General features: G+C 40.8%; 1 protein-coding gene across 1 annotated transcript; it reads left to right on the top strand.

Moving 5' to 3' along the window:
- Positions 1-2,337: 2,337 nt before the first annotated feature.
- On the top strand, positions 2,338-12,543 carry LOC116662195. The gene is made up of 3 exons (XM_032475648.1): positions 2,338-2,350; positions 2,425-4,003; positions 12,472-12,543. Exons 1-2 carry the CDS (start codon positions 2,338-2,340, stop codon positions 3,357-3,359), a joined length of 948 nt encoding a protein of 315 aa, XP_032331539.1. The 3' UTR covers positions 3,360-4,003; positions 12,472-12,543.
- The last annotated feature ends 273 nt before the right edge of the window (positions 12,544-12,816 follow it).

The following is a 12,816-nucleotide window of genomic DNA, read 5'->3' as shown; positions in this document are numbered from 1 at the left end:
TGCTTTTATTTCTATTGCCTGGGTAAACTGTCATAAGAGAACATTGCTAAGATTTATGTCAGATAATGTTTTGCCTGTTTTCTTCTAAGAGGTTTATAGTGTCTTGTCTTATGTTTAAGTCTTTAAGCCATTTTGAGTTTATTTTTGTGTATGGTGTGAGTGTTCTAACTTCATTGATTTACATGCTACTGTCCAGTTTTCCCAACACCATTTGCTAAAGAGACTGTCTTTACTCCATTGTATGTTCTTGCCTCCTTTGTCAAAGATTAATTGACCAAAAATTTGTGGGTTTATTTTTGGGCTCTGTATTCTGTTCCATTGATCCATATGTCTGTTTTTGTACCAATATATGCTGTTTTGAATACTGTAGCTCTGTAGTATTGTCTGAAGTCTGGGAGGGTTATTTTACCCAAAGCAATGTACAGATTTAATGTGTCCCTATCAAATTGCCCAGGACATTTTTCACAGAACTAGAACAAATAATCCTAAAATTTATATGGAGTCACAAAAGACCCAGAATTACCAAAGCAACACTGAAGAAAAAGAACGAAACTGGAGGAATAACCCTCCCAGAGGATTACTTTAAATAAATTTAAATATTGTTTAAACAAATATTGTTTAAAGTTATTTATAAATTATTATTTAAATAAATTGTTTTATTTAGAAAATATTTAAATAAATTAAATATTATTAAGTAAATAAATTTAAATAAGTAAATTTTAATTTATGCTTTAATTTACTAGCTAAATAAATCCTGTAAGTTAATCATCATGTATGTCATATCCTTTCTGCTTATAAATCAAAAGACTTTCGTTACAAAAATGCAAATTATTCCTATTGTTTGTGTTAGAATGTCATCTAATGGAAATTTTATAGAAACACAAGAAGTATAGCTTTGATTTCTTATGTTAGATTGTCACCCTGTGGAAATTTTCTGAAAGTTCAGCGCCAACCTTTTCCATTTCTTATGTTAGAGTGCCATCTAATGGAGTTTTTATATAATTGCAGCTCCGGTTTTTCTATTTCTTGTGTTAGAGCGCCATCGTGTGGCGATTTTCTGTAATTGCGGATGACATTATATAATTATTTTCTTTCTTGTGTTACAGTGCCCCCTAGTGGATTCATCGTGTAATTGCAGATCGTGTTTTTCATACTACCGGTATCTCCTGCTTCCTGAAGTTGTTCTTACACCACTTCGTTTCTATGAAAGACTTACATTAGTACCTATTTTCAATAACGAAAGACGTCTGAAGAGGAGTATTTTTGCTCTTACCAAAAAGAAACCATTACTGTACTAATGTTGGTCTGTTGTTAAAGTGAAGTGGTATAACTCGAACTTTCACAGAGCAGGGATACGCTCTGCTTTATGCCATTTCTGCTTGCAAACGTTTCACAGGAACTTTACCTTCAGATAGGTGTGTAAACCTGTAACAGTAAAAAAAAAAAAGTGTTCTGCAATTGCATATTAATTCCACCAGGTGGCACCCCAGCATGCCATCTGGTGGAAATACCGTGTTACTGCAAAATAGTTTTCCTATTACTCAGGTTAGAGCGCCACTCAGTGGAATTTTCCTGCAATTGCAGAACAGATATGTTTTCAATTTTTCATGTTAGAGTGTCACCTGGCAGGGTTATCTAGCAGTTGCACAAAAAAAGTATATATATTTTTGTTAAAGAGTGCCACCTCAAAGTAGTCCTCAAACTTGGCATCCAAATCACCTGGAGAGCTTTTTCAAACCAAGATTTCATGTCCCCATCCCCAGAGTTTCTTATTCAGGAGGTTTGGGATGGGATCTGGAGATTTACATTTCTAACGAGTTTCCCAGTTTATGTTGATGCTATTTGTCTGGGACTGCATGTTGAGAACCACTGGAGTACCCACTTCTTAAATATTAGTTTCACACATAACTAGGTTTATCTTTTTACTGTATAATTTTTATAATTCTTTCAGTTTTGAAGAGCTGTCAAGATTGGAAAACTTTGCTCTCCTGAGTCTTTCCAAAGAACCTAGGATACCTGTTGATTAAATCTACCAGTTGCTTTTGATGCCAGTTTTTGCAAACTTATCTAAGCCATTTTACAATGTGGGATAGATTTTGTTGGTTTTCTGTATCCCCCAGTCCTAGAATAGGCACTCCCTACATATCTGTTGGATGAATGAATGAATGAATTTGGACCTTCAGCATGGCCAGGTTCTTAGGATAAATATGGCAGCTCCCTACAATTGAGGTAGGAGGAAACTTTGTCTCTTTCCTTCTCCACAACTTCACCATCATGTTAACAATGAAAGAAGGAAAGAGTGTATAAGGACTTCTCTATTAGAGGGAGAACTTGGGAATGTGTAATTCAGGTAACGAGAATCATGGTCTTTATACTAAAAGATGCCCCAGGGAGATGGAAAATCAAGTTTGCCAAGCAGCTGAGGGGGAGGGAAGGCAAATCAGTGGGGAATATTCCTCATTCAACGGGTGCTGTGTTTCCAATCTTTTCTCCCTGTGGCAGACATCTGTCCTGTTTTGGTACAAAACTCAGCGGCTGAACACAACAGACCTTCATTATCTCCCAGTTTCTGTGGCTCAGCAATCCAGAAGCAGCTGAGCCGGGTGTTTGGGGTTCAAGGTCTGGAGAGAGTGCAGCCCACTTGTGGGCGGGGCTGCGGTGGGCGCGGCCAGGAGGGGCGGTTCCCAGCCCACTCACGCCGGCGGCGGGCGCCACGTGGTCGGTCTGCCTACCCTGCTGCTCCGCGGGGCGTCGGGCTTATCCCAGCACCCGTGATCCAGAGACGGAAAAAAGCCTACTGCCTTTATGACCCAGCCTCAGCAGTGACAGAACGCGGCTTCTGCTGTGTGCCGTGGGTCGGTCGGTCGCACAGACAGACCAACCCTGGTCCCCTAGGCGGGAGGAACGCGCGAGAGTGTGAATGCCAGAGGGCGGCACCGCTGGAGCCAACGCGCCTGCGCCTGCGCCTGCAGACTCGGATGCCGCGGACCCGCCGCTGGGGAAGCTGTGTGAGCAGTACCCTTGCCCGCCAGGCCGATGCTGTCCTCTTGGGGGAAGAAAATCTTGCTTCCCTGTGCTTTCTTCAGTTCCTCTCACATGTCCCTCTTTCAGTATTCTCCTCTCCAGGAAAACCACCATTTTCTCCCCTTCCCAGCCGATTCTCTCAACCTAGGTCCCTCCTCCTCCCCTCTCTTCCTTTTTTTCTTAATTATCTTCTTTCTTCCCTCCACGTTCTTTTTCTTTCTTTCTCTCTTATGTATTCATTTTTGAGAAAGCCCAGGAGGATTTTAATTTTCAAAATGATTGCAAGGAATGTGCCTAAGAGAAAGGAGGAATACGAAAGTACTGTGGCCCTTTAAGATTCGAGTTCTTCACTCTGAAAAGACACCTACTTCGGCTGCCAAAAGACACTATTCTTTCAGAGCTGAGGCCTGAAAGCTGCCAAGAGAAGCAAATAGCTTTTCTCAGTGAAATATTTTATTGGAGGCACAGAGGCTCATTTCGGGGAAATCCTGTCATTTGGGTGAAACCTCACGTCCCCGTGGGAATAAAGCACAGCTGATTCTGCTCACCCTCTCAAGGAAAGGATTCACAGGGACCCTTTCTATGAGGTAGTCTTACACTGCTCTGTTGTCTTTAGAAAAATGCAAAATTCCTTAAAATCGAGGTACTTTGGAAACTGCATAGAATCGTAGTCTCGTAACATGAGACTGATTAAATACTGCTCATGCAGGCAAGGATTTAAAGCAGACTTTGAGCTGGTCCCCAAACAAGCCATATCATCATTACCTGAGAGCTCGTGGGAGATGCAAGGTCAGCCCCACCAGACCACCTGGATCGTTAACCCTGGGGTTGGCACCGCCAAGCCCACTGCAAGAGCCTCTCTCGAGTGAGGCTGGTGAGCGCTAAGTTGAAGAACCACTGGTTTGAGAAAACCATGGCCCGAAAGTACACGTTGGGACCCTTCCATGAATGGAGGAAAAGAGCGGGGCGGCACCAGCAGGTAAGACAGAAAAAATAATGGGATGTGACATGACTGCCATCTTTGCTTAAATTTTCTGGGTATGAACAGACACATGGGGCTGGCGTTCTTTCCCTGGCCCCCCGACCGCTCGCTTTCTCCTGCATCCCCTCTGCTCAGCCACCTGCATACTAACAGGAATGAACTCTGTTCAGAAGCATCTCCTTCTCCAGAAATGAGGATTCACTTTAAGGAACAGTAGCTGTGTGGCTTGGGGGTGGGGGTGGGGCGGGGAATCCAAATGACGATAAATGGGAGAGGTGACCAAGGACAACTCAGGGAGTTTTGTGTTTTTGAGGCTGGGGGCTGTGGGGTGGGGGAAGGGGTCATTTCTTTACCACGTTTTGAAGCCAAAAAGCTTTTAAGCCCAGCCACCGGCTGAGTGGAGCAATGCTCGTGTGCACCACTAGGGGTCGCCAGCAAACTGCGCTCAGTCCTGTCACAGCCCAATGCCAGCTTTTTATAACAAATACTTTGGACTACATTAGAGCCAAAACGTAGTGTTTGCATGTTTGCACCTCAACATAGAATTGTTGTGACCGCGGCAGCTGCGGGTGGAGTGGAGTGTTAAATCACTGACTTGAATACCACTAACATCATTGCTACTGGCAATAGGATTTTTCTGCAATGATAAACAAATCTTGGAAAAGCCTGAAACAAAACGTAATTTTTTTTTTGCAGGGGGGAGATAATTAGGTTTATTTATACCCTACCCTGCCCCCAAAACAAATTATTGACATAATTTTTCCTCACTTTACGTAGTGAATACCTTTGTATTCCTGGAGAATTCCTTCAGAAGCTTTTTTTTTTCCTTCAATTTCTCTGTAGAGTTAGAATCTAGGTCCAGCTATTACATACAGCTTTTTTTTTTTTAATTGAAGTACAGTCAGTTAGATGTGTCAATTTCTGGGGTACAGCATAATGTCCCAGTCACGCATATACATACACATATTCGTTTTCATATTCTTTTTCATGAAAGGTTATTACAAGATATTGAACATAGTTCCCTGTGCTATATAGAAGAAACTTTTTTTAAATCTATTTTTATATATAGTGGCTAACATTTGTAAATCTAACTCCCAAATTTATCCCTTCCCACCCCCTTTCCCCGGTAACCATAAGATTGTTTACTGTGTCTGTGAGTCTCCATACAGGTTTTATTTATTTGTTTTTATTTAATTAATTTTTTTATTTAAGTACAATTACAATGTGTCAATCTCTGGTGTACAGCACAATGTCCCAGTCATGCATATATATATATATACATATTCATATTCATATTTTTTTCTATTAAAGGTTATTACAAGATATTGAACATAGTTCCCTGTGCTATACAAAAGAAACATTTTTTAAAATCTATTTTTATATAGAATGGCTAACATTTGTAAATCTCAAACCCCCAAATTTATCCCCTCCCACTACCTCTCCCTGGTAACCATAAGACTATTTACTAAGTCTGGGAGTCTGTTTCTGTTTTGTAGATGAGTTCATAGTGTCTTGTTTTTTTTTTTTTTTTACATTCCACATATGAGTGATATCATATGGTATTTTTCTTTCTCTTTCTGGCTTAATTCACTTAGAATGACAATCTCCAGGTCTATCCATGTTGCTGCAAGTGGCATTATTTTATCTTTTTTATGGCTGAGTAGTATTCCATTGTATAAATATACCACAACTTCATTATCCAGTCATCTATTGATGGACATTTAGGTTGCTGCCATGTCTTAGCTATTGTAACTAGTGCCACTATGAACATTGAGTGCAGGTGTCTTTTTGAATTAAGGTTCCCTCCAGATATATGCCCAGGAGTGGGATTGCTGGATCATATGGTAAGTCTATTTTTAGTTTTTTGGGGGAATCTCTATTCTGTTTTCCATAATGGTTGCACCAAGCTACATTCCCACCCGCAGTGTAGGAGGGTTCCCTTTTCTCCAGACCCTCCCCAGCATTTATCGTTTGTGCACTTTTGAATGATGGCCATTCTGACTGGTGTGAGGTGATACCTTATTGCAGTTTTGATTTCCATTTCTCTGATAATTTGTGATATTGAGCATTTTTTCATATGTCTATTGGCCATTCGTATGTCTTCATTGGAGAGATGCTAGTTTAGGTCTTCTGCCCGTTTGTGGATTGGGTTGCTTGGTTTTTTGTTATTAAGTTGTAGGATCTGTTTATATATTCTGGAAATGAAGCCCTTGTAAGTCTCATCTTTTACAAATATTTTCTCCCATTCCATAGGTTGTCGTTTTGTTTTGCTTATGGTTTCCTTTGTTGTGCAAAAGCTTATGAGTTTAATTAGGTCCCATTTGTTTATTTTTCTTGTATTTCCATAGCCTGGGTAGACTGCTCTAGGAGAATGTTGCTAAAGTATGTCACAGAATGTTTTGCCTATGTTTTCTTCTAATTTATTGTGCCTTTTCTTATATTTAAGTCTTTAAGCCATTTTCAGTTTATTTTTGTGTTACATACAGGCTTTAGATACAGGTTTTTCACCTACATGATTGTCCAGAGTAACATTTGAAAGTCATGGGAGAAATACAAAACACTTCTGTTGCACAGGATGTCCGCGAATCTAAGTTCAAGGGTACCCCCCCCCATCATTATGACAACAAACCCCCACCCACAGAAATGGCCACTGTGAGTCACTGGGGGCAGCTCTACTCCCACTGAGAATCACTGGGATGAGAGGAGCAAGGATGAGAGAGGAGAGACTAAGAAATGCACATCTAGGCTCAGCTTGGGTGGAGGACCACAGCCGCGGAGATGCAGCCACGGGGCTGGGGGGCCACGCAGGCAAGGGTGCACATGTGCCCTGTTGCGCGCCAGTGTGAAGGGGGAGCACACGGACTTATGACAGCATTCACTTTTTGTCCAAGTTCCACTTTTTAGTCCCTCCACCACCACCCTTAGAGTCAACAAAATATTTAAATACCTAGAAATCCGTTTTTTATTGGTATAATTTTTTTTTGGAGCCCCAAGTGAATTTCTGAAAATGGATATAAGGCTTCCTAAGGAGCAAAGTAGCATTATGAATCAGATCCCTGAAATGTTTGCATACTGTTGGACCCAGTAATGTCACCTTGAGAATTTTATCCTAAAAATAATAATTTGGATGAGGTGATAGCTACAAATATGCTCAAGCATGGTTTATGATTGTAAAAAGGAAAACCATCTAATTGTGCAACAATAAAGGATTGGTGGAATAAATTGTAGCTACAATGGAATATTAGGAGTTAAAAATCAGGTTGTTGAAAATATTTAATCATTTGTGGGAAGGGGTTACAAACTATTAGGTACCTTCTGATCTTATTCCTATAAAATTTTTAAGTGTGTAAATGTGTAGCAAAAGTATATTGCTGAGAAAAGATATACTGACATTAACAGGGGTTTGTGTGGCCTGTATGGTTGTAGAATATTTTGGTTTTTAATTTTGATTTATCTTTAGTTTCCAGAATTTCTACATGGAACAGGTTTCTTCTTGTTTTTGTATTGCTTTGCATCTTTTTTTTAATTGAAGTATTTACAGTGTTGTGTTAATGTCTGGTGTACAGCATAGTGATTCATTTATACATACATATATCTATTCCTTTTCATATTCTTTTTCATTATAGGCCATTACAGAATGTCGGATATAGTTCCCTGTGCTGTACAGTAGGATCTTGTTGTTTACTTTATGTATAGTAGTATCTACAAATCCCAAACTCCCAATTTTTCCCTCCCCACCCCCTTTCTCTCCTGGTGACCATAGGTTTGTTTTCTATGTCTGCAAGTCTGTCTCTGTTTTGTAAATAAGTTCATTTGGGAATGCATTTCTTTTGTAATAAGAAAAATGCTGGTTATAAAATGATGAGAAAACGCTTTATGAAAGAATTCTATCATAACTGTTTGGTACAGTCCATAAGTGCCCCTACTCTGTGTTTCGTAACTCCCAGTTTTAGTTTCTTAAAAGCTGGCAAGTTTCTTAAGATTGGTGAAGTTTATTGACAGTCAGGCCAGTTAGACACACAGTTGGCAAGGCCTGGTGGATTTTTGTGAGTAGAGAACTTGACCCAGAAAGAAGCTTTGAGCTGCAGGATGAGTTCAAAGGCCGCCGAGCACCCCGATCCCACCTGCCATTGAACATCTGCCTTTGGCCAGGTTGTTTAATTAGCGACCTTTGACCGAGTACAACAGAGGCGGTGACAGAGGTTGTTTGTGTTTCTCTGGTGGTGCTTGCTGGTGGTCCGCAAGCGGCAGTTAACTATTGACTATAAGGATAACATTCAGCCCTTGAATCTGCTGAGTACGCAACCGGTTCATTCTCAGAGTGCACCTGGAAGACAGAAGTTTCCAAAAGTGGCTTTACTAAATGAGGACGGTGAGGCACCAAGGGGTGCAAAGATTTGCACATTTACCAAATTCTAGTGTAGGACTCATTATGGGTCGGGCACTGTTCTGAGTACTTGACAATAGTGCACATGAGCTTCGTAACAGCCCAATGAGCAAGCCCAGGCGCTGAGAGCTTAGGCAACTTGCCCCAGGTCACCCAGCTCATAAGTGGTTGAGCCAACATTTGAGACAAGACAGACTGATTCCAGAGTCCAGACGCTGGGCTGCCTGTCCACAAGCCTATGGTTTCCAAAGGCTGCTTCTGTCTGGGGATCAGCCACAGAAAATGACTGACAGTAACTTGAGGCCACACTCATCAGGCACGGTTTGCATGACGGGAAGCAAAGCCGGACTTAGAAGGCTGTGCTGTGTGAGGCAATCTGTGGTGTAGTGAGAGCCAGCCCAGGTTCAGGCTCACATCCTCTCCAACCTGAGCACACCCATGCTTCTGTGGAAACACTACGGCTCCTCTTTCAATTGGTTTCCCTTGGGGTCCTGTCACAAGTGGGTACATCTTATCTTCCATACGTACAAAATGCAAAGCTAATGTTAAAATCCTTCTTTGACTTCCCGTTATTCTTAGGACAAATGTCTGAATCCCCAGTGAGGCTAAAAGGACCAGGATTATCTACTGTCAATCTTGTTTCCATTTCTCAAAAGCATCTTTGACATGGGACTGCATGAGTCTTGCCCTCTTCCTGCCTCGCCTACACTGGTTAGTCAGTACAGCTTAGCTAGCAGATCGCATCTAAAAGGCTTTTCCTCAGCCTCTCCTGACCTCCCCTGACCCCTCAGCCCTCCATAACACTCTTGGCAATGGCAATGGAAATGCATTCATTATATGTATACTTTTATATGTAATTTATCCATTTAATATCTTCCCCTTCCCCCAGACCCTGGACTCCATGACAGCCATCATGTCCCTGACACCTACAACTCCAGGGTCTGCTTTACAGGTGTTTGGTGTGTACTGTGGAAGGAAGGAATGAGTATTCATAAATGTTTGCAGTTGCCTGACATAAGCAAGTCCTTCTGTCGCATCAGTACACTGTAGCAAATACTGAAAGGTGAAATGTGGATTTTCTTAAAACAACTGAAGATAATTGTTTAATATGTAACCCCTGATGTCTGGCATCTGTACTGCTCTTTCTGTAATGAGACATTTTCAAGTATCAACAAGAGCAGAGAGAAGAGTACAAGGAACCTCTATTCAGGCACCACCAGCGTAAACAATTGTCAGCTCATGGTCCATCTTGTCTCCTCTGTATGCCCAACGCAGCCACCACTGTCACTGGATTATTTTAAAGCTACTCCCAGGCACTGTATCATCTCAACTGGAAAAACTTCAGTATGTAACTGAAAAGATAAGGACTCTGTGTAACATTACTTTAATAGCATTGCACATCTAAACAATTCTTTAATACAATTAAACATTCAGTCAGTGTTGAAATTGCCCAAGTTATCTGATAATTTTTTTTTAACAGTTGGTTTGTTTGGGATCCAGGCAGAATCCACAGGTTGCATTTGGCTGATAAGTCTCTCAATCTCTTAACAAGTGACAATTCCTGCATCCTTTTTTTTTTTTCTTTTTTCTTTTAATCTTACTATTTGCTTACTAAACATACTAGGCCATGTCTTCTGTAATACTTTTCACATTTGTTGATGTTACACATTGCATCCTGTAAGCTGGTTACAAAGTCTGAAGGCTTGATGGGATTCTAGTGTGATTTGGAGCCAAGAACGCTCCCCAGGTGGGAAGGCATTTCCCTCGTGTTGCTTCTTCCTGTATCTTGAGCTACACTGTCACAGTCATTGATCTTATGGAACTATACACTTGGTCAATTGTTTCAAGTCGCCTAGTCATTGTTACTTTTATCGGGGGCTCACTCACACATTTGGGAGTGCAAGAAATAGTAATCTTGTAAAAAAAAAAAAACAAAAAGGCAGACTACAAGGAATATAGCTAGTCACATTAATAAGGTCACAAGTAAGTATTTGAGCTAAGAACTTCCAGTGAGTGGGCCCCAGTATCTCCCCAGGTCGTCTGAACAAACCTAGTCTGTTCTGTACCAGTTGCTGTCTTTAAAGAAAATGATATATCGGCATTGTACATGAAGTTCACCAAAGATGTGTGCACATACGAGGTGAGTAGTGTGTCACTGTGATCTCGTACAGGATTGCGAAAGGAATGTTATCTTCTAAGGAGTTACATGGCTGGTGCTGGAAGAAGAAACATTGATTTTCATGGTTGAGCAGGTATTTCTGGCCTTGAGGAGGTGGGGTTAATGCATCGTGTAGCTGCACAGTGCACACTAGGGGGGAGGGAGGAGGCCTGAACGGGCAGAGAAAACATTTTTGTTTAAATTTTTCTTGTCTTGCCTTAAATATGAATTTTATTTCATCAGACCGAAAGTTTGTACTTTTGAGCACCCTCACCCATTTTGCCCACTCCTCTACCCCCTCCCAGAATGGTCTTAAGTGATCTTGGAAATAGAACTTAAGACATGTCACTTCTCTGCTCCTATCCCTCCAAGGGCCTCCCGTCCCACTCAAAACAAAATTCAGTTTCCTACCAAGAAAACACAAATCCCACTGGGGCCCTATGTGTTCTGATCTGTCTCTTTGCTAAGTTGGCTTTCTGCCTGCTTTCTGCCACCATTGCTGCCTGCTCTTCTGATGATTCTTCTAACATACAAAGTTCATATCCACCTAAGGGAGTTTGTATTTGTTGATCCCTTTGTCTGAAAAGCTTACCTTGGGGGTCTTTGCATAGTTGGCACCCGAGGGCACTCAGGTCTCTGCTCACAGGTCCCCTTCTCAGAGGAACGTTTCTTGTTTGTTTGTTGCATTTTCATATTTTTCATTAAAAGTTATTACAAGATATTGAACATAGTTCCCTGTGCTATACAGCGGAAACTTTTTTAAAATCTATTTTTGTATATAGTAGCTAACATTTGCAAATCTCAAACTCCCAAATTTATCCCTTCCCACCTCCTTTGCCTGGTAACCATAAGATTGTTTACTATGTCTGCGAGTCTCTTTCTGTTTTATAGATGAGTTCATAGGGTCCTTTTTTCTTTTTTAGATTCCACATATGACTGATATCATATGGTATTTTTCTTTCTCTTTCTGGCTGACTTCACTTAGAATGATGATCTCTAGGTCCATCCATGTTGCTGCAAATAGCATTATTTTATTATTTTTATGGCTGAGTAGTATTCCACTGTATAAATATACCACATCTTTATCCAGTCATCTGTCAATGAACATTTAGGTTGTTTCCATGTCTTAGCTATTGTATATAGTGCTGCTGTGAACATTGGGATGCATGTATCTTTTCAGAATAGAGTTCCCTCTGGATATATAAGTCAGTCGCATCATTTGCAAATATTTTCTCCCATTCCATAGGCTGTCTTTTTGTTTTGCGTATGGTTTCCTTTGCTGTGCCAAAGCTTTTGAGTTTAATTAGGTCCCATTTGTTTATTTTTGCTCTCATTTCTATTGCCTGGGTAGACTGCCCTAGGAGAACATTGCTGCAATTTATGTCAGAGAATGTTTTGCCTATGTTTTCTTCTAGGAGATTTATCACGTCTTGTTTTGTATTTAAGTCTTTAAGCCATTTTGAGTTTATTTTTGTGTATGGAGTGAGGGAATGTTCTAACTTCATTGATTTACATGCAGCTGCCCAGTTTTCCCAACACCATTTGCTGAAGAGACCGTATTTTCTTAGTTGTATGTTCTTGCCTCCTTTGTCAAAGATTAATTGACTGTAGGTCTGTGAGTTTATTTCTGGGCTCTCAGAGAAGCATTTCTGATCCTCCTCCTGGTACTACCTGTCCCATCACCCTTTTGTATTTCTCTTCGTACCATTTGTTGCTAGTATTTTAAGTTCATATGTGTTTATATGCACTTGTTAATTACCCTCTTTGGGCTGTACGTTCTGTGAGAGTAGAACTTATGTTCTACTTGTTCCTTGCTGTATCCCCAGTGCCTGCTCCAGCATCTGATACATAACTGGTACACAATACATAAATGTTGAATGAATAAATGAATGAGTTTATTTGTGTTCATATGTCCCATAGTGCTCTTAGACATATACAAACCATATCACCCTGTGGATGAAGGATGTCACCTGCCATATCAGTAAACAGAGGATGTTGTGGCCATCAAGCCATCAGCCACTGCTGCTGCTTCCGACTATGCCCCCTGAGGGGATTCAGGATACAGAAAAGCAGGCTACTAAATAGGTAAGATACCGATCAAATGAATGATTTAATGAGCCCAGACTCTTGCATCTTCTCATACATAGAAAAGCACTAAATTCATTCACTTGAGAGGTCTGATTTTCTTTAATTTATAGTAATCTTTTGGTATTCAGAATCCCTGGTTTTTGTGGCAAAGCTTCCTATATATCCTGAGTCCTCCCT

The sequence above is a fragment of the Camelus ferus genome, chromosome X, assembly GCF_009834535.1.
Source record: "Camelus ferus isolate YT-003-E chromosome X, BCGSAC_Cfer_1.0, whole genome shotgun sequence".
NCBI classification, from domain to species: Eukaryota; Metazoa; Chordata; class Mammalia; order Artiodactyla; family Camelidae; genus Camelus; species Camelus ferus.
This window is presented reverse-complemented; position numbering and strand designations above follow the sequence as displayed.